We start from the raw sequence: 22,955 nt of genomic DNA on the forward strand, positions 1-22,955 counted from the left end.
CCTGCTCGAGGTAGGAGGCATTTTCCATCCCTGATTCCTAATGATATGATAAGGGGCTGCAATCACAGCCTGGGTGCGCTGACCTCGGCGCAGCTGTGCTCACCTCTGGCCGCCCCCGGGCGGTATTTAAAGCCCGAGGAGCAGGCAGGCCTCCAGGCTGGCTAGGAGCACATACAGGTGAGTCTCAGTGGTGGGCGGTGAACCCGGACCCTGCCTAGGTAAGGCTGCTAACGCCGCTGCTCCTTTGCCCGCAGGTTTCCTTGCCTGCGCTTGGCACTGGGCTCGCCGCCGCCTAGCAGCAGGGAGCGCGCCCGGGCGGAGTCTGCTCGCGCATCGCCGGAGAAGGCGGGGCGGCAGCCCCAGCATGGACGGCGCGCAGGCGCGGGGCCCGGGGGCTCGCGGCAGAGGCTGGAGCAGCAGCAGCAGCCCGCGGAGCCAGACGCTACAGTTTCGGCGGCTCGAGCAGCAGCAGCCCGCGGGCCGCAGCGAGGCGGAGCAGCAGGCAGACATGCCGGTGACCGAGAAGGACCTGGCGGAGGACGCGCCCTGGAAGCGGATCCAGCAGAACACGTTCACCCGCTGGTGCAACGAGCACCTCCGCTGCGTGAACAAGCGCATCGGCAACCTGCAGAGCGACCTGAGCGACGGGCTGCGGCTCATCGCGCTGCTGGAGGTGCTGAGCCAGAAGCACATGTACCGCAAGTACCACCAGCGCCCCACTTTCCGCCAGATGCAGCTGGAGAACGTCTCGGTGGCGCTCGAGTTCCTGGAGCGGGAGAGCATCAAGCTGGTCTCCATCGGTGAGTGCGGGCGGGGGAGGGAGCCCTGCCCCGGGACGGGCGCGCCTGAGCGCGGCGAGGGGACAAGCCGGCCTCTGTGGCTACCGCGGGCTGGGCTGGCGGGTCGGTCAGGGGCGCGGGGTGTGTCCCTCGCCCTAGCCGGGCGGCGGCTGACGCTGCTCTTGGGCCGCTCGCTCCTGCTGCGGGCTGGAACCGGGGCGTTCCCGGCCAGAAGCGAACAGGGCTGTCGTCTGACCTCCGGGCTGCCGCAGGCCTCCGGCCACCCACCCGAGACCACCCTGGGGTGCGGGAGGGTGCTGGGAGCGTCCTCCTCCTGGGGCTGCACTGTGCTGGAGGTGACCCTGGGCAGGGGAAGGGCTCCTGCGTGGGGAGCCTGTGCGGGGGTGTGGAGGAGCCTGGCCCAGTGGCTGGGTGGGGCCCTAAGGAGGAGCCCAGTTGCCACTCCCAAGGCAGGTGTGTTTGGCTCTGCGGGCGGTGGTTGCCAAACCAGCTCGTCTGGCTGCTTTTTCCTAGTACTGACTAGAGACAGCTCCCAAGGCAGGGGACCTTTGCCAGGGTCTCTAACACATCTGCGGTGTGGCTCTCGGTGTGGGGGAGTGCTGGCTAAATCCCAGGGTGCTCTGACACACTTGTACTGCCTTACATGACTCTCTGAGACTTAAACTCCAACTTTGCCTGCTCTCAGGCCTCTGGCCTGCTCCGAGGTTGGCTAGGCCTATTCTGTTCATAGGGGAAGTAAAACCTGCCTTGTTCAGGAAGACAGGACTTGCTGTGCTGCCTCTCTCCTGGCAGGTAGAGCCACACTCTCTCAGCTGCTGTGATTTGAGTGCTTTGCAGGGGTTATGCTGATTCTACTGAAAACAAGCTAAGGCCATCACTGATCTTTCATTTGCTTGCAATAGACTATTGACTGGAGAAATACAACAGAGCAGACCATTGGCCCTTGTGAAGTCAAAGCAGATGTGAGCAAAGGAACAGCTCTTCTTGAGTTGTGACTATAGCTTGGCTGGTACACTTGCCTCTATACCGAAGGGTGCCTGCATAGGCAGTGTTGCTCGAGACTTGGGTTTGTGTGTGGCATTAACACTAAGGTGCCATACTGAGCAGCCTCTGCCATGCTCCATTCTCGAGCTTGATAGATGCTCCAGATGCCAAAGTTGATTAGTCCTTAGCCTGTGGTCACACTCCAGATGACATGGTTGTGGGCATGAAGTGCCTAATGGCTTCTTGCAGTTCAACACAAGAATGGTCTAACCCCATATGGCCAATGGTCCATCTAGCCCAGTGTCCTGTCTTCTGACAATGGCTGGTACCAGGTGCTTCAGAGGGAATTATATAAAAAAAGCCATCATCAGTGAGCCATCCCTAGTCATCCACTACTAGCTTCTGGCAATCTGAGGCTAAGGACTCCCAAAGCATGGGGTTGCATCCCTGACCATTTTGGCTAATAGCCACTCCATGAAGTTATTTAATTTGTTTTGAACTGTTATAGTTTTGGCCTTCTCCACATAGTCAGCTTTTGGAACTCCTTGCCAGGGGGTGTTGTGAAGTACTTAAGTTTTGAACTTTCTGCCTATTAATTTAATTGGGTAACTCCTGGTTCTTATGTAAAGGTGTAAATAACATTGCCCTATTCACCTTCTCCACATCATTCATGGTTTTATAGACTTCTCATTCTGTCTTACCACCAAACAGACAAGTCCAATTTTTTAATTTCTCCCATTATGGAAGCTGTTCCTTCTCTTTACCGCTTCAAAGTCCCATCTTTTTTGAGATGGGGTGACCAGAACATGGGATATATAGTATTCAGGATGTGAACATACATAGGTTTATGTAGTGGCATTTTTCTGTTCCTTTCCTAATTGTTCCTAACATTGTTTGCTCAATGTGCAGTCAGAAAAGCTAACGTTTTCATTATCCACAATGACTCAATATCGTTCTTGGGTGGTAACAGGTAACTTGCATACAAAGGTGATTGGATCTGTAGTTGGGATTGTTTTGCATTTATCAACATTGAATTTTATCTGCTATTTTATTGTCCATACACCAAGTTTTGAGATCCCTTAACTCTTTTTGCAGTCTGCTTTGGACTTACAATTACTCACCTCACTGTTTATCCCTTTTTTCCAAAGTGCATATATATATTCAACAGCACTGATCCCAGTAGATATGTGGGGAACCCTGCTATTTACCTCTCAATTCTGAAAAATGACCATTTATTCCTACCCTTTATTTCATGACATTCAACTAGTTACTGATCCATGAGAGGACATTTCCTCTATCCTATGTCTGCTTACCTGGCTTAAGAGCCTTTGGTGAGGGACCGTGACCTTAGTGTCAGAGGCTTTCCAGAAGGACTAGCCACTGGATCACCCTTGACTGTATGTGTTGACTCTGGAATTCTGGTAGATTAGCAAGGCATGATTTCTCTTACAAAAGCTGCAATGCTTCCCCCAACAAATGGTGCTCAGCCATGTGTCTGATAAATCTGTTCTTATAGTTTCAATCAGTTTGGCTGGTTCTGAAATTAAGCTTACTGGCCTGTAACTGCCAGGATCACCTCTGGAGACTAGAGGGGCAGGAGTTCAAGCTTAATTCTGTGGTCAATAGAATTGACCAACCAGTGATCATAAGGTTAAGTTTTATGAACTGTTCACCCCTTGAAAGATAGGTCTGTCTTACCCTTGTGAACTATGGGTAGAGGACTCCTGTCTTGTGGTGGTGGTCTGCCTGAAGGGGGGCAGGAGTCTGAAAAAGAGGGAAGGGACTGAGGGGGCAGGGATGAGGGAGGGAACTCACTGAGCCTATTCTAAAGAGAAGGAAATGCCTCTAAGTGAAGAATATTACGAAGGAGAAATAGGTGAAAGTTGCTGGTTGACTACTCCTTCCCTTCATTATAGAGCATAATCTTCTGAAATACTCATAATTCTTTCTGGGGTATAGCTCGAATCCTTCAAACTTGGCCTAAAGCACATTTTTTCTTAAACCTCTTACTGATGAGCTATACTTGGTGTTTAACTGCTCTAGGTTAGCCAGCAATGCTTGGGGTGATCCTTCACTAGGAACAAAGGTGACTTAAATGCAAGTTCTAATGAATTAATCCTAAAGAGAACCATTTGCTTTCAGATGAGTTAGTAGGTTGAGCTAATGGCTTTGTCACACAAAAGCAGCAAACTGCTTTTGTCTTCTCTAGGATTTTAACTTGGCATTTTTCCCACAGTGAAGACAAGGTCTTGAATCTCACTAAATGGACAACATTGCCTCAAAAGTTATCAAACAAGATAATCTAAAATATCAGGCTGACACTTTATGACCAACATAAATTCCTCAACTGAACTAACTTTGAAGTCTCAATTGCCTATTGTGTGGTGGTGATACTTCACTATCTTAGTGGTAAATGAACATTGGGAAAACTTCACTTTGCTAGATATGGCGTGGTTGTTCCGAAAGTTGAGTCTAATATGCTGTTTTATTTAAAAGGCTTCATAGTTGTATGTGTTTATAGGAAACCTTCTCAATAAGACTCATGAATGTAACGAACTCCATAACAAGGAACACAATGATAAGACAAAGGAAGGAACAAGATTAATTACATGGGAGCTAGCATACACATTTGGTGACTCTAAAATTCTACAGCTTGCTTTAATTAGCGTCATGCTTGAGTGACTACATGGTCTAATATGTAGATTATACTGATGAAATCTGCATAGGATCTCAATTTGTTGGCATGCAACTAAAACATAACCCTTTAAGCAAGAGTATAATACCCATGTCATAAGTGACTTCCAAATGGATAACAGTTCAGGCTTAGTCATAATTACTGGTTTCCAGATGTGAGTGTATTCATATGCCTGTAATCCTGCTGAAGATGGATAAATCTAAAAATCCCCCCACCCTGCTCTAGCTTCAGTGAACTGTGGGTGACACAGGATGAATAAGGCATCTTTCACAAGGTAAATGCTCTTATACGTTCCCTCTCAAGGGAGCAAGGAAATCTAGCTTCAGTATAGAAGAGACTTGACTTCTAAATATCAGACTCTTGAGCTTATGCAGAGTTTGGACTCCATGTTATTCCATGTTCTAACATGGAAGGTCCATAGAACTAAAAATGCATGTTAAAACTGGGCTGAAGTGCCCTTATTCTAAACTACTAGATTTCATATAACTATAGAAAAATAGCAAAGAATCCTGTGGCACCTTATAGACTAACAGACGTTTTGGAGCATGAGCTTTCGTGGGTGAATACCCACTTCCTCAGATGCATGTAATGGAAGAGAGAGTGTATGGTTAGAAGATCAATATACGTACAAACGTGAGTTCAATCCACTGAGGTGCAGATTCACAGCCAAGATGGTGAGCTTTGTATTGGCAAAGAGTTCTTTCAGAAATAGTTTGTAGATTATAGTCCAATGCCCAAATCTCATATTCAGGGCATACTAGAATAACTGGGACCTCAGTCTTATGACTCAAACTTCCCCTGATGAAGCTTAAGCAGATCTGAGATGACAAAATCAGGATCCAAGGCTCTTTTATACAATTTCATGTCCTTTGACAAGCTGGAATTCTTTTGGGAATAAAAGGTAATTAGGATGACTTTGAAGAAGGTCCATCACCTGTACTTAGCTATACAAATTAAGGGAAGGCCATTTGCTTGTTCCTCCACCATTCATAGTCCATTTCAGAGAGATGACTACTGAGATGGCCTGTGTTTACAATTCATTTACATGATTGGATATTCTTTTGACCTCTGAATTATCAGAATACAGCACAGACAGACTGTTAAAAATACTCAGTCTTATGCCTGGTTGCATTTTTTAATTGGAAACAAAGTATTTTTATTTGGCACCACAGCTTTAATACTTTGCAGACCTACATAGCCTACTAGGTAGGGGAAATGATTAAAGAATCTATTAATTATTCACTCATGAATTTCTGGTAATTGTGCCAACATAGCTGATGCTTGAACTTCACTTGTTGAGAGATCATCATTCCATGCTACTTTCCAGTAGCTGAGGGTTAAGAAACGTTACTGCAAACTGAGTTTATTTTGGCAACCAGCCTCCTCTAAAACTAAGCAAGCTGCTTCCCTTTTGTTTTGTAGATGTATTCCCTGCCCTATCAATATGAGACCTATGTTTTTGTCCACAGGAGCTCCCTTGAGAAACATGCTAGCTTGGAGCAGCAGTGCTCCAGTGAACTGACTAGTCTGCTCAGGCTCAGTTTTAATGTCTCCTCCTTACTGATGGAGCACTGTGCTGCAGCAACATAATCCATACTAAGTTCTACCATTGTAGAGCAGGGGTGGCCAACCTGTGGCTCCGGAGCCACGTGCAGCTCTTAAGACATAATATGTGGCTTCTTGTATAGGCACAGACTCGGGGCTGGAGCTACAGATGCCAGCTTTCTAAAGTGCAGGAGTTGGGGGGAGGGGGAGATGCTCACTGCTCAACCCCTGGCTCTGCCACAGGCCCCGCCCCACGCCACCTCTCCAGCCTCCTGCATGCCACAAAAGCTGATGGGGAGGTGCTGATTGGCAGGGCTGCTGGTGGGCAGGAGGCACTGGGAGCTGATGTGGAGGCTGCTGACATAGTACTGTGGCTCTTTGGCAATATACACTATAAATTCTGGCCCCTTCTCACCATCAGGTTGGCCACCGCAATGTAGAGCATCATATGGGGGATGAAGTCCCCATTCCTGTCAAACTGTTCTACAGCTTAATGTTCTTAATAGATGAGACAAGGAAGCATATGCATTGAGTTCAGAAAATGAACCTGGGCTATGGATCCTCAATCCATTTACCTGAACTTCATGATCCATCTCCTTAAAATAGTCTTCAAGCCAGATCTTGCTTGTATAGAAGTGCTGCTGAACATTCTACCCTAGCTAAACTCAGCAACTTTGATTGCATCTCTCCTGAAGAGAAGAACACTCCAAGTAGGCATTGTGAGCTCAAAAGCAACTGAGCTGACAGAAGCATAATGTTTCTTCTAGACAAATGGTAGCCAACAAACTAATACCTATTAACTGAAATCAGTTTTTACCTTAAGTGTCAAACCTACTAGTTGCATTCCTGCACTAAAGTGAAACCAGCACTGGGCAAACATTGGCCTTAAGGTGTGAGCCCAGATCTATGTAAATAGACTTCCTAAAGAAATCTAATGCTAGGCTCTAAAGCACAGAGCTTGCATAATTAGATTGAGCTACTCAGGAAAACTACTGTGATAGCTGCTACAAGCTGATCTCTGCCTGAAGATACTTCACCAAATCTTTTTGACTAAACATTTATTAGGGAGAGTATGACATTTGTCTTCCAGACAACTCCTAGAATGTCAGCTATTGTATTGCTTATGATGTGCTGGTTCAAATATTGTGCCTCAGCAACACTATGGCTGTGTTGCCTTCTCAAATGCATGAGGTCACTTGTTTTGCTTAGAGTGCAAATTTAAAGTTTTGGGTGCATTCTGGTATATATTGGAGGTAGAAATTAAAGACTGTTGGAGTAGTCAAGGGTGCATTGACTAGTATGGATAACATGATGAAGAGTTTCTCAAGGTTGCAGGAGGATACAACCTTAGTGGCAGTTAATGTTTTGGGCAACGTGTGCTATGCAGATGCATGCAGTTGTCCTGGGTGGCAATTAAAAAATGCTGCATAGCAGGAACAAAGAGGGATTTAACTCAAGGCTTGATGAGACTGGTTAGATTTCTTCCTCTATGGGACCCAGAACAGCATTAAAACAAAAGCTTGAGCAAAAGTGTCTTGTGGGGCAGTCTGCTGGGACTGAGGTTGTCAGTAATGACTGTAGGAAGCCTTAACAGCACAGCAGTAGTGACACCAAGTTTAGGAGCGGGGAAGACTCCATAAGTGAATTCCAGTAATCAGATTTAGTTCCACTTAACAGGTTACACTAAATCTGACACAACTTGGCATCCAGTTGCCAGGATTAGTGACGGTTACAGCATTAAACTTTCTGACAGACTGTATAGACCACTGAAACTTGGGCTTTGTCTCACTGCTTAAAAAGGGAGTCCCTATCATAGGGTAAGTAACATGGGTTCACCAGCCGAGTACAAAATCTTACTGGAGACAAGGTACTGGAGCTTAGCTGAGAGGCATAGTTGCCTCATAGTGTAAAGTACAAGGAGGTGGCCTCCCAAGATTTTACAGTGACTTCTTTACTGAATAGGGTTTTTACAGTAAAGACACAGGCCTGGTGAAACTAAGCAACTACAGTTTGGTAACACTGAGTACTCTACAGCTACTGCCCTAAGCATTCTGTAGCTAAAGCTTCCCAAATCTCCTTGTCACCAGACTTCAACCCTAACCTGAAAGGGCCACTAAAGTTGGAGGCATGTGAACCTTGATGGCCTATTAAAACCAGTAAATAGTCTTGGTGCAAACCCCCCCAAACCAGCTTCATAAATATTTCTTACTCCAACATATAATATATGCACTGAACAAGCACCCATGTGCCATAGTGGTGGTTCCTGTAGCACAGGACTGGCTGGGATCAGCTCCCTGCTTCCCATGCTGAGCTGCATGGAGTCACATACCACTCACTCAAACTAGGCATGGCTGGCTCCCCGTCATGACAAAGTGTAGCTGGACCAAACACAAGCAGCTCTGTGACCCTGTGCACCAGCATGCAGTGCCTGGAGCAGGGAGCTAAGCCCGACCAGAATTGCAGGAGCTACTACTGCAGGATTAGTGAGGGGCAAGACACTTTTTTGACCCAATTTTGGGTCATGTCCCATGGGTTGAGAAACCCTGTTTTAGTCTGTCCATGTCATTCTCTCCCTTGGCTAACAAGGGTCCTTGTGAAAGACCATTTCCTACAAGGAAACAGATTTCACAGTGGCTCTTCTCCCTTCACCATCAACTGACAGTCAATGACCACCTCTATTTGCTCAGTCTTGTGTGTCCACCTGGTCTTGATGCACTCATCCTCAGTTGTTAATCATTTCAGACTTGTATGTTTTACATTCTATTGCTTGTCTCGGGGAAACAATTTTCCCATCCAAAATGGACTGCACAAAGGTACGCCATAGCTGGTACCACATCCTATGGAAACTACTCTGAAGTACACTGCTAGCTTGGGATCTAAGGAACTCAAACAGTGGGAGGGAGAATCTCTGCTACTTGACCCACAAACAAATGAAGCAGACACAGTGAACACATGGGAATTTGATTTAGCTTGTGTATTTGTAGTATTATGGAGTCTTGTTAGCCATAACTTAATAGCCATGCACTTGTGTTGGAGAACATGTCAATCAAATGCATGTGACTGCTTCCCACTATATGGTTACCTGTGACTTTTTCAGTTTGATGGTGGGTTTACAGAAATGCCATTGATGCACTGATAACAAGGCCCCTCAAATCTGAGTTGCTTTAAGATACTTGAACAGAACAATGAGTAGACTTGTGTAATTGAGCTCCAGACAGAAGAGACCCGATAACATACATCTGGGCTAGTAGCTAGAGTTCAGTGCCAGTAGACCTAGAATAAATGTCAGTGGCTATTGCATCCACAGGGTTAAACTCACTGTACCCATGACTCCTGGTAGGATAACCAGAAAATGAAACATTTAAAGACCCCTCTTGGACACAAGGAGAAGAGTAAGACTTTTCAGCTTGTCTCCTGAGTGGTGTCCATATCATTTCGTAGGGATGGGCTAGCACCAGTGGGGAAAACTGGGACAGCAGACAATGCTTTATTCCTTGTATGTCTTCAAATAGCTAGCCATGCATTAGGTAAAAGTGGGGATGAGTCCCTGCTGCTTCATATCCTCTTCCTATAAACACAGGTGGTTAGACTTCTTCAGGACAGAGTATCTGTTGGTGCAAAGCCAAATGTGGGATCTTGTTACATTATGCTACAAGATGTTTCAAATCTTTATAGAAAAAAAAGCTGTCTAGCTGAGCTTCACTTACTGGCTTGGAGGACTGCTGTCTTCCAGTATAGAAGGAGCTGAGCTCCTCTTGTCTCTCTGTTTGAGACCATGGGGATCTGCAGTGCTTTCCTAGGAGCGGTGTCTCGGGCTGAAAGCTGTGACGAGACCCTCACCAAGAAGATTTCACCTGTAGGGCCCCATTACTCTAAGCCTGCAAATGTGAAGTGAATCATGACACGAAAGAGTTTTCATGTACATAAAGCTTAAAGGAAACATCTTGCAACAGGCTTGTCTAACCTGTTCTTAAACCTCCAGTGACATTCCCCAGCTTCCCTAGGAAACAACTTCTCCCTAACTACTGAAGACAGGATACATAGTAATGGACTTAAATTGCAGCAAGGGGGCTTAGGTTAGACATTAGGAAAAACTTTGTCACTGTAAGGGCAGCTAAGGACAAGAATGACTTGTCATCCTTCTCATTGTAACAACCTTTTAATGTACTTGAAGACTTATGTCCCACCTTGGTCTTCTCTTCAGAATAAAAAAAAATATTCTTTTTTCTCATCGGTCATGTTTTCTAGGCCTCAAATTTTGTTGCTCTCCATTATATCCATCTTTACCAAAGTGATGTGCCCAGAGCTGGACACAGTACTCCAGTTTTGAGGCCTGATAAATAGTGGAAGAATTACTTCTTGCTTACAATACTCCTGCTAATAAATGTCAATGTTTGCTTATTTGCAACACTATTACACGGACTCATTTAGTGTGATCCACTATAATCCCCAGGGCCTCTTCTGCTGAACCTTTTCTTCCTAGTTAGGGAATAGTTTCCCATTTTGTATTTGTGCAATTGATTTTGTTCCAAAATATAGTGCTTTGCATGTGATATTAGTGAATTTTCACTTCAACCATCTTGTAACACAGTGCTTAGACTAGGTCAGCATGGAAGTCTTGCTTCAGCTTAGTCTCACATGAAGTCTAATGGCTGCCATCAACTAAGAACTTGCTTCATAATACTAATCCTAAAGTTGCAGTTTTAAATGAGACAAGACTGGAAGCTGTGCTAGAGTAAGTCACTCAAGCCTTGCTTGTATTGCTAGGATTTAATATGGGGACTTTTATAATATCTAAAGTTGGCTGTTCCACAATCAAAAATGGAGGACACTTCTCCAGTCTTCCTGGCTTCTTACAAGCAAGAGCAATTCCTCAAATCTACTACACAAACATCTTGACATTACCCCTATGGCTTAAGATACAAAAATCCCACTCAAGTATCTGACACAAAGTCTGGAAGCAAGATTTCTAGTGGCTGGCTGTGCAATGCATGGACAGCAAATAGCTGTCATAGCCTAAAGCACAGTAAACTTTGACACCGAGGTCAACTATTTAGACTTGGAGAATTGTTGCTGTTTCTCAACCTCTCATACTAAACACATAGGAATCTCCTCTGAGTTCCTGCATTATAAGAAAATTAGTCTCTGCTGGCCAATATTTCTGATTTGACCTCAGCTAGCTAGTAAGCATACATATGTAGTACATAATGAAGACTAACATGCTAGTTACTTAAATGCAGAAGTTGTTCATCTTGGTCAACTTATGCATTCCAATATTGACTCCCAATAGTCACACATGCACAAGTACTTTTTCTAAATGTCCTAACTTGCTTTGGGAATGCAGATGTCATCTTATTAGCAGACAAATTTTACTTGGTAAAATGTATAGTACTAAACTTTGCTGAGGAGTCCTGACCACTTTTTTGAACAGGCCAGCAGGTGTAGACTGGTACAAAGCTGATGCAGAGACTTTCTTACCATAACCCTACCTTTTAGGGTTCAAATTCTAACAATCCTATCAGAGGGCTCTCAGGGCTCCAGGTAAATGACATAGCAGTTGAGGAAACCATTAAGATACAATGCAGTCCCACTTCAGTATTGTATCAAATCCTTTTTAAAGACACCTGGGGGAACTAAAGAATATTTAAACAGCAACACTTTAGCCATTTCCTTATTCCTCCTCAGTCTTCTAGGGGTGGTAAAGGAAGCCAGGTAACCTTCCTACATATGCCTGATCTGAATTTGCTATGGGCAGGCCTACAGTACAAACTTGCTGTCACATCTGGTGAAGACTCTCTTTAAGATAGTTCTCCCATTGGCTTAACTCCATGAGACTAGCTATGTCAGTGGGAGAAGCGCTCCCACTGACAACACTATTTACATGGGCAGGGGGGTTATAGTTGGCATAAGCCACTCAGGTGATTTTTCATACCTGTGAGTGACATATGTAATCTAGACAAAGCATAAGCATCCAGCAGCTCCTAATGGGAAGCAACTGATTTCTGTATAGAGCACTAGATTAAAACATCAAGCAGGGTTAGTGATTAGAAACCATAAACTCATGCCCTGAAGTAATTTCTTTGAGGAACCACTTCGCTACCCGGGGAACTGCAAAGCTAAAACAATGTTTGCTGCTTAACTTTATGGATCAGTGGATGTGGCAACAGGTTGGAGTGATTAAATCAAGCAGGAAATTGACCTGTACTCAACTCTTTAAGAATTGACTTCATTCTACTTTTTGCTAACCAGAGGGATACACTTGCACTTAGGTTTTAAATTCACCTTGCTGCATTGCTCCAGGGATGTGAAATTCACATCCCTGAGAGCTAGTGAGGCTGGCCTAATGCCTGGTATATACTTGGCTAGGTGGAAGAATTCTTCCATCAAAACTTAAACTTCTGGCTGCTATTAACCTTCATGGGTTGGTGACTGGCATTCAGTTACATTGCACAAACAGGACTTAGTTTCTTTTAGTCTAAATGTATTGGATTCTAAACTTGTAATATCAGCTCTGAGCTAAGAGGTGAAAACATTATCTAAAAGTTATATCTTACATTTAATGCTTTAAGACTTAAACTATAGTGAACAGAACTGTTTGGTCACCATGTCCTTCAAGATTTGAGAACTGCTGGTTCTCATTCTGACATGTAGTTGGCAGTGGAAAATTTGTTTTCTCTACTTTGAATGAAGAGGCCATTAAACTTGAATAATCAGAAATGACAAATATGCATGCGACTGTTAAAGGCTGGCTTAGTGCTTAACACTTCAGACTCTCTGGTTCCAGGTGCTTTACCCAATGACTTACAGCAGCTCAGTAGTTGGACTTTGCTGCTGAGGTTTTATTTAGATTTGTTTAAAAAAATTATAGTTCAGGCCTTAATACAGGCTGTCAATTCAAGACTTAATTTTAAATACTAAAGTTTTTCTACATACATTGTTTAACCAGCCAGAGTGGCAGTCCTTCAGGAGCTCTTGACAGCTGATATCCTGGTGCACATATGGGCTACCAAGGTTTCACTGCAGTTATGACACTCTGAACCATGGAGCTTCTGAGGGAAGCAGTGGAACTCTAATTCTGTACTGAAGGCAGGGGGCAGGCTGGCTATCCCAGGTAACTAGCTTTCCCTAATTTGCCACTTTCCTTTAGAAGTAGAACTAGGAAGCAAAAGAGCTGGCTTATCCCTAGGCTTCTGGGGACCTTTGCTGTAGCTGAACAAGCTGTCACTGACATCTAACGGTTGTGGTTTCTATTGCTCCAAGGACGTTACCAGCTGCCTTTCAGCTGCATGCTGATTAGAAGAGTGTGCCATTTAGATTCTGCTGTCTGTAGGAACTAACAGCTCTAGCTGTTTCTAGATGTCTGCTGTGTACTAGAAACTCAGACAAGTAGAGCTCCTGTTGCCATGGGTGGATTACTTCTTAAAAACCACTTCCTGTCACGCCCTTTGTCATTGAATAAACTGACTCAGTTGTGCCAAGAATGCATTGATAAGCTGCATTCCAGCATACACCTCCTGTGAACAAATAGAACAAATTGATCTAGGGCTGTAACTTTCTTGAGCTACATTGGGTAGCAGCTTCTAACTGGCAACTGTTACACCGTATTAGTGGCATACTATTATGGACTGCATGTGTATGGGGTGGGGTGTTGGTGTTTTCACCACAGGCTGTCAGAACAGCTTCCAGCTTTCACATTGCAGTTAAAAACCCAAGATGTTTTGTTGAACCTGGGTGGAGTGGGGACACTTTATTTAACTTTGATATGCTATTTACGTAGTTGACAATGAAGCCACCCTCTTTGCTAATTTGTGACTAACATGTTTACACTCCACTTTCATATATACTGATTTAGGTAGATAAGGGTTCAATTAATTACCTGTCTTAACAGTGATTGAGGTTCAAATATCAGTCACCTTAAAGGTGACCTCTTGTGCCATACATGCATGGCACAAGCACTGACATTAGCAGCTTAACTTTAAGACTTCCAAATTTAAACTAAGATAGAGGATGACCTACTGCCAATGAAGCTGGGGCAGGATATGCTGAAGGAAATGTCTACACTGCAGTTAGACCTCTGCGGCTGGCCTGTGCCTGCCAACTCAGGCTAAGGGGCTATTTAATTGAGGTGTAGACACTTGAGCTCAGGCTAGTGCCTGGATTATGGGACCCTCCACCTGCACAGGGTCCCAGAGCTTAGGCTGGAGCCTGAGCCCAAATACTTTCCATGCAATCAAACATTCCTTTAGCCTAAGCCCAAGTGACCTAGCCCTAGTTTTTAATTGCACTGTAGATATACCTGGAGTGGCACAGGGTATAGTATCTTAAGCCTTGCTGTTTGTACTCTAAGACCCATCTCAAGAGCCCTGGTCAGACCACTTCAGATTAACCAGGACACTCCTGTCACCTACTCCTGAGGGGGCACCTAATATTAGTGTTTCTAAGGCTATTTTTTTAAAGGGCACTGTTGTGCTACAAACCAGGCTCAAGCTAATCTAATAGTGATGGAAACTGGTACAAATCAAACCAACTACTTATCTTCAGGATAATCAATAACTTGAGTTACTTTAACTCTTCTGGGAGAATTAGGCTTGTGGGAAAGTGGCACCTAGCACACAGGAGAACTTGGTTTTGTACTGCACTCCCAGCTAGTGGAAGCAAGGGAGTTCATGGAGTTGTGCTGTCATTTGAGAAGCAGTTCAAGTGATTAAAACTCCTGTCACTGCAGCACTACCATACTTGGTCCATATCTCCCTTCCATGCCTGATCCTAAAGCCAAATGCCATGTAAATTACTAACTCTCTCTGCTAGCTGTAGACTAAACCTCTTCTGGGAAGAGGCAGTGGCAATTAGATCTTCATAAACATCACATCTTGCCATTTGACTGAACCTAGAGATAGCTAAAATGGAATACCATATGTCTGGTACTATAGTCTTAAGGCTGGCACAGGGCCCAAAGAACTAGGGAGACTCCATAGTCTGATGGTCCAGCCAGCTGCTCTTCTGTTTGACCCACACCCATTATGATGCTGGGTTAACAACCTGTAAGTTGATGGAATGGTGAAATCACAGCTATAGTGGTTCTATGCTGATACCTGAATGAACAGTAACTTAAAACATCATAGCTTGATGGCTTGAAAGCAAACAAGGGAGTGCCAGCACAAGCCATTACTTTATGGCCTGAAGACACTTTACTCTACTCTAGAACTGGAATATCTTGTACACTTTACTTTACAGCAAAGCTTCAGGGCCTTTGTTGCAATATACAAATCTGGGTGTGGATCATGTCCATTTTAGCTTTTAAGTAAGTCTCTCCTTTTTGAACGCAGGCAGCTGCAGTAAAGCTACTCTCCAAATGCTTTTATAGTCTAGCCTATTCTATTTGCACAGAGGAAGATGCTTATTTAAATCTCTTTCTGTTCACTCCCCCAAGCTCTAGTCTATAGGTATAGACAAACCCTGACCTTGGTGCTGTCTTAACTAGATCAGTGTTAGACAGGCATTACTAAACAAGCTAATGACTTGCAGACATCTCCATTCCACAGACAGGAGCTCATGTGCCTCCTGAACTAAGATAGTTCTCATGAACTTTTACACTAACTTTTACCACTTTTATTTACTTAGTGCCAGAGTGCACACAATACCAGCTGAGGGAGATGCTGTTAAGACCACTGAGCAGGGTCCAAAGGTGCTTACAAGCTACTAGTAGAGTGGCCTAGCACATTAAATGAATGCCTAGGCTGATGTGAGAACACCCCAATTTGGGAAGCTCATACATAACTGTTTCGCTTTCATGCACCTAGTCAGAGGATGGTGGTGGTGTGATTAAGCACACTTTCCTCTCTGGCCCCACTTACTTCTGAACTAACAATCAGCAGAATAAACTACTAAGTTGCTACAGATTAGGTTAGACAAAGCACTTAATGCTTCAAGAGGCTGGACACATGGCTCCTTCAGCGCTTTAGTAGAGTGTGAATGAATACAAACCATCCACTTACCCAGTTTAAATTGTCTGGACTGTACCTTAGCTAAGCTCTTAGGTACAATAAATGCAGGCCAACAAACATTCAGGGTTAAGCCTGAATAAGGAATCAACAGATGCTAGTAGTGAGCTGCCAGCAGGCTGTACTGCCATCACACCATATACCAGATATGGAATAAAATGGAGGACTTTCAAAAGGGTGTCTAGCAGTGTGGGTAGGTGCTCCTAAAATGGAACGATGGCTCAGGATATTGGATAGGATGTCTCCAGACTACTCCTATGGCCCTCCTACCTCTAGAGAAGATGGCTCGGGCCACTCTGGTCAAATCAATGCACCGACTCTAGAATCTACTTTGTGATGTACACTTCTTGACTACTTCCTAGTCACGGTCTGTAGCTGAGGTGCAAACTGTAGCTGCCAGTAGGTAATCTATCCTGAAGTTGGCTTTAGAAATGGCCTGCATTGCATATGCTCTGACAAGAAATGTGCTGAGTTCAATAGAAGGGTAAGTTGGCAGCTGGTATATTCTGACATGGGTAAGCCCCTGATAGCTCTACAACAGAACCAACTAATGTGGGATTTAATTTGCACTGTAATTTTTAATGCTAGTCCATTTATTATGCAGTTCTGGACTAGTGTTAGGTTCTCCAGTGAACTTGGAGAACAGGAGTTAATCTTCAGAAGCATTATGGGGATTCAGTGTTTCAGATGTGCTCAGTTAATAGAGCAGAAAAAAATGTGTAACTGCCAGCCCTGTAACTGGATGTCTACTCAGAGTTGCAAGTCATTCTCCTCCTGCATGCCAAAGATTCTTGGAGGCTAGGGTAAACTATCCCCTTGGTGATACCTGGCAACCCTACTACCTTAACAGAGGCTGGACAGGGTAATTAGCCATGAACATAAACAATTTGGGATATAAGGGAATAAGAGCAAGCTTGCTTTTGCCATTATAGATCCCACAGTGAGTTTAAACTTTAAGTTGGCAGACATGAATCAGGCAGCAGATCTGAGTTGAAAGCAATGTTTTTTTAGTAATCTTAGCATTGCTTTGAGTCTTCATTGAGCTGCTCATACATGCATCTGTAGACTTCTTATAGCAGTCTCACTAGTGTGGCATGAGATGTTTAGTTAGGCAAAGATTGTAATAGCTTTGCCTAGCATTGCTTTACCATAGTACTGGCAAGCTGGGAGCTCAACATTTTAAAATAAAAGCAGCAAAGAACCCTGTGGCACCTAATAGATATTTTGGAGCATGAGCTTTCATGGGTGAATACCCACTTCATCGGATGCATGAATGTTAGTCTATAAGGTGCCACAGGATTCTTTGATGCTTTTACAGATAAAGACTAACACCGCTACCCCTCTGATACTTAAAATAGGAAGAACACTTTCTGAGTTGTGGTGCCACAAGTTGTAATTGAACCTGAATTACACTAGGAAAACATTAAGTGTGTGGGTTGTAGGGAAACTTTGAATTAAACTGCCACACTATTGGCTGAAAATACATTGCCTGGAGTGGAGAGGAAGCTTAAATATTTAATTTTTAATTAACCCATTTATTACACAAACATAGGCTTTAACAAGTTATGGTACTTTTCATGCTGGGACTGTAGAGAAATCACAAGCTTCTGAAACTTACAATTGGACAAAGAAAGTATTCAGACTGAAACATACACCTGAGGCTAAAACAGACCACCCTGTTCATCAGCTAAAGGATATTTGCACCATATGTGGATGCTATCTCCACCTAACTAAATCTGCCTGGCATGTGCAGGCAACTGTGTGTGGTGTTTGTATGTTTAGTGTTTTTTTGAATGCTTTCAAAAGACTTGATTCTTTAACAAAGTGGAGTAACCATCTCTGCTTAACAGAGATGAACTTTTAAAGTCTCTCCCAGCATGAGATGTACAGTCAAAGCTGAAACTTGTGGACTCCAAGGAAGTAGACTGGCCTGTGCAGGCCAGCACTAGCCTCGTTCACTCTTATGGGATTATGTAAAATAACTTCTGGGAGAAGCATTCAAACCCTTAAACCAACTCTGCAGTGGTTAAATAACATGGATCCTTAAACTTAATCTCTGGAATTGGCATTTGAGTAAAACAGCTGAATTGAATGCATTATAAAGATGCATTGCCATCCTTGAAATTCAGACTTGGTCTGGTCTAGTCTAGGAAGACTCCTCATGTGTGTAAACACACATCTTTGAAGTTGTGACCCACCTTCCTTCCTATTCATGATGAAACTTGCTGATGCAGAGCTGGATCACAAATCATGTTAAGACCTTGACTTTCCTGAAGACATCTTAACTTGCAATAGCATCCTATGTCTAGGGGCTTGTCTACATCAGAAAGTTGCAGCGCTGGTGAGGGAGTTACAGCGCTGCAACTTTGAAGGTGTACACATCTGCAGGGCACCACCAGCGCTGCAACTCCCTGTTTGCAGCGCTGGCCGTACTCCCGTTTTGTCTCGGGTGTAGAGGATCCAGCGCTGGTGATCCAGCGCTGGTAATCCAATGTAGACAGTTACCAGCGCTTTTCTTGACCTCCGTGGAAGGAGGAAGCCTCTGGTAATCAAGCTGGTTTCCTTTCCCGGTTTGCTCTCTCAGTCCCGGAGCCACCCAGCAAACCGCAGGGAAGGAGACCTGCTTGCTCGGGGTTCCGGGACCGAGAGAGCAAACCGGGAAAGGAGACCAGCTTCGCCGCGGTTTGCTCTCGCATTCCCGGAGCCACCCAGCAAACCGCAGGGAAGGAGACCTGCTTGCTCGGGGTTCCGGGACCGAGAGAGCAAACCGGGAAAGGAGACCAGCTTCGCCGCGGTTTGCTCTCGCATTCCCGGAGCCAGCCAGCAAACCGCAGGGAAGGAGACCTGCTTGCTCGGGGTTCCGGGACCGAGAGAGCAAACCGGGAACGCCGCGGTTTGCTCTCTCGGTCCCGGAGCCACCCAGCAAACCGCAGGGAAGGAGACCTGCTTGCTCGGGGTTCCGGGACCGAGTTAGCAAACCGCGGCGAAGCTGGTTTCCTTTCCCGGTTTGCTCTCTCGGTCCCGGAACCCCGAGCAAGCAGGTCTCCTTCCCTGCGGTTTGCTGGGTGGCTCCGGGACCGAGAGAGCAAACCGCGGCGTTCCCGGTTTGCTCTCTCGGTCCCGGAACCCCGAGCAAGCAGGTCTCCTTCCCTGCGGTTTGCTGGCTGGCTCCGGGACCGAGAGAGCAAACCGCGGCGTTCCCGGTTTGCTCTCTCGGTCCCGGAACCCCGAGCAAGCAGGTCTCCTTCCCTGCGGTTTGCTGGCTGGCTCCGGGACCGAGAGAGCAAACCGCGGCGTTCCCGGTTTGCTCTCTCGGTCCCGGAACCCCGAGCAAGCAGGTCTCCTTCCCTGCGGTTTGCTGGCTGGCTCCGGGACCGAGAGAGCAAACCGCGGCGTTCCCGGTTTGCTCTCTCGGTCCCGGAACCCCGAGCAAGCAGGTCTCCTTCCCTGCGGTTTGCTGGCTGGCTCCGGGACCGAGAGAGCAAACCGCGGCGTTCCCGGTTTGCTCTCTCGGTCCTGGAACCCCGAGCAAGCAGGTCTCCTTCCCTGCGGTTTGCTGGCTGGCTCCGGGACCGAGAGAGCAAACCGCGGCGTTCCCGGTTTGCTCTCTCAGTCCCGGAACCCCGAGCAAGCAGGTCTCCTTCCCTGTGGTTTGCTGGGTGGCTCCGGGACCGAGAGAGCAAACCGCGGCGAAGCTGGTTTCCTTTCCCGGTTTGCTCTCTCGTCCTGGAACCCCCCTTGAAGCCGCCCAACAGCGCTGCAGTGTGGCCACATCTAACACCACTTGCAGCGCTGGTTGCTGTAAGTGTGGCCACTCTGCAGCGCTGGCCCTATACAGCTGTACTAATACAGCTGTAACAACCAGCGCTGCAAAATTTTAGATGTAGACATGGCCTAGGCAACAAAGCATTGTGCCAACTTAGCTAGCTTCCAAACTAAACAATGGCTCCTTGAGTTACTGCAGCCTTGGTGATGAATTCTCATCCTCCTTTGAATCCAATAGCAACTGAAATCTACAAAACTGGCGTACAGGCCAGTGGTTTTCAACTTGTGCACCAAGTTTGAGGGTCCTCCAAGCATGGCCCAGCATTAGACTCACTGGGGCCCAGGGCAGAAAGCTGAAACCTCACTGCATGGGCCTGAAGCTTGGGACAGAGTCCAGTCACCCAGGGCTGAAGCGAAAGCCTGAGCAGTGTAGCTTTGCGAGAGCCCCTGTAGCATGGGCCCCTCCCAGGCAATTGCCCTGCTTGTTACCCCTAACATTGGCTCTCACTTTATGTGCAGAAAACTAGTTGTGGCACATGTGGGCTATGGAGTTTTTATAACTTATTGGGGCAGGGAGGCCATCAAAGGTTGAAAACCCCAGTATAGGCTACTTGTGCCTCATTTTAAGGCGCCAAAATGAGCAGAGGAATACATAACTATAAAATACGTGCTTTGTGTGTAAAAGTAAACCAGTGGTGCTCAAACTTTTTTGTACTGGTGGCCCCTTTCACATAGCAAGCCTCTGAGTGACCCTCCCCCTTACAAATTAAAAACACTTTTTTTAATGTAATTAACACCATTATAAATGCTGGGGGCAAAGCAGGATTTGGGGTGGAGGCTGACAGCTCGTGACCCCCTGAGGGGTCCTGACCCCCAGTTTGTGAACAGTTTGTTCTTGTCTGCCTCGGAGCTCTAGTCTGCAATGTCAAGTGAATTATTGGCTGTAATGAATTAGTGCATTTATTAACAGATTAGGATGCAATACTAGCTCTTCATAGAGCTTGGATATGGTTACTTGCTGAAATTCCAAGTACAGCACAAATGCAATAGTGCAGCCTTTAGTGCTGGAAGAATAGAGAATCTTAGATCCTATCGTGCTGGAGGGTGAAAGTGGCATTGCCTGTGGATTAATTCTAAATGTTTAGCAGTTGTATCTTGTTCCACTCTGGAGCAGGGCAACTCTCTGACCTCACTGTCACCAAACAGTCACTAAGAGGCTCTTCTGCCTTATCACAAATTAAGTAATTGGCTGAATACAAATTAGCTGGCAGAGGAATGGCTCGTGAACACTAGACAAAATGCTCTGAAGGATGAATGAAAGTTTGGCTAGACTATAATATAAATGCAGAAAAACTGCTCAAAATAAAACAGACTACCTACTGTATGGTCGAAAACTAACCGAATGTAGCTCAGTCTAAAAACATTAACAAATGGAGTTGCTCACTAGCAGCTAGAGCTGGTGGAAAAACTAAATTTATCAATTCTTTTGCAAGAAAGTCACTTATGAACCAGTCCACCCCCACCCCTTTTTAGAACTAGCTTACAGAGCTCACTGTGCTTGATATAAAATTCTATATGTAATAGAAACTCATGTCTAAACTACAATATATTGTGGCCATTTATTCTGCTCACAAGCATTAAACAGCTGTGGTTAATGTGCCCAGAGCTATAATAATCCCATATGGCCCTTCTTAAGGTGCTTGGAGACCACCCATGCAGAATGTATTCCATACAGATTCATCACTGCTATCCTTGTTTTTGGAAGCTTCTCAAAAGGGGATTGTCTGACAGTGGCCACCATGATCAGACAAGTTATCTGGGCTTTAAGCCAACTTTCTTATTCCTTATGTTAGCAACTTCTAGTTGAAATTACATAAACATAAGTGTCATTTGCTGTATGCTAAATATACAGATCTTAAATCTCAGCTGTGCAATGGAGAATACCTGTGTTTAACTTGGTGGGCCAATGGAAGTACTGCTGCTTCCTGTGGTGGTTTGTTTGCTCTGGTTATAGTGTGGCATGTACAGAACTTCAAGTCTGGAAGTGGAGGGGGAATCACTTCATACCTAAAGGGCTAGAGAACACTTGAGTTTTCTGTCTTATGGCTCAACCACCTTAAAGGATGTGATACTAGAAGCTGTTTTGTCATACTGGACAGTTGGGATTATCAGTGTTCTGGGGGATACTCTCTCTAAACTGAATACTAGTTGGTTCAAATACAGGAAGTACCAAAAAGTCATAGCAGAAATACAAAGCAGCTTCCTAAGATTTGCAAAAGTTTCTTCCTTTCTATTTCTCTCTTTAAATGTAGAGTGCAAAGACTTTGAGGGCTTGATTCCCCAACCATGTAGTCAGTGGTGTGATGACTTGAATGCAAGCAAAAGACACACCTCATGTGTCTAACAGATCAAACTTTCTTGGATGCTGTTGCAATTGCTGTGCAGGTGGTCTGAATCTTATTTGGAGGAGGGAGTGTTGTCAGGAAAGGTCTTGGTTTATGCAATTTGGGCACATCTCCAGGACTGGAGTAGATGCAGCCATGGTGTAACTGACTGGCTTCTATTTAAACTCTGCTGCAATGCTATCTTCTAGAACAGTGGTCTCCAAAGTAGGGTGCACATAGGCTGACAAGTGTCCTGATTTGATAGGGACAGTCTCAATTTTGGGGTGAGTCTTACAGTCCTATTACCCTCCCCCACCTGTCCTGATTTTTTTCACATTTGCTGTCTGGTCACCTTAAGTGTTCAAGATCTATTGAGGGGCACTGCTGGAGGGGAGGGGAAGAGCAGCTGAAGGAGGGAGGGAATGAGTGAGTGGGGAAGCTGCCCCCTCCCCTGCAGGCAGGGCCACCTGGAACACAGGCTTTAGGGGCTGCAGGGCCCTGGCCTGCAGCTCTAAAGCCCCTTTCAGAATGTGGTCCTGAGTCCTCCAGCTGGTGGAGGAGCAGGGGCAGCTGCACAGCCAGCAGCTGGAAAGAATGGCGCTTTCCCCTTCAAAGCACTGTTTCTCTGTCTGGCTTTGAAGGGGAAAGTGGCACTTCTCTCAGGCTGCTGGCTGCATGACTGCCCCTGCTCCTCCTGAGTCCTCCAGCCCATACTTGCAGGGCTGCTTTCCAGAAGGGGCTTTAGGGACTGCAGGGCCCTGGGGCCCTGGCCTACAGCTCT

The 22,955-nt window shown here is 45.5% G+C and overlaps 1 protein-coding gene across 1 annotated transcript in view; it reads left to right on the top strand.

Moving 5' to 3' along the window:
- Positions 1 to 387: 387 nt before the first annotated feature.
- The window catches only part of FLNB (filamin B), a 113,645-nt gene continuing 91,077 nt past the window's right edge, over positions 388 to 22,955 (top strand). Inside the window, 1 exon segment of the mRNA XM_030568307.1 lies at positions 388 to 800. Within this exon segment, the coding sequence (XP_030424167.1) occupies positions 509 to 800 (292 nt within the window). The 5' untranslated portion in view covers positions 388 to 508.

The sequence above is a fragment of the Gopherus evgoodei genome, chromosome 7 (assembly GCF_007399415.2).
Source record: "Gopherus evgoodei ecotype Sinaloan lineage chromosome 7, rGopEvg1_v1.p, whole genome shotgun sequence".
NCBI classification, from domain to species: Eukaryota; Metazoa; Chordata; order Testudines; family Testudinidae; genus Gopherus; species Gopherus evgoodei.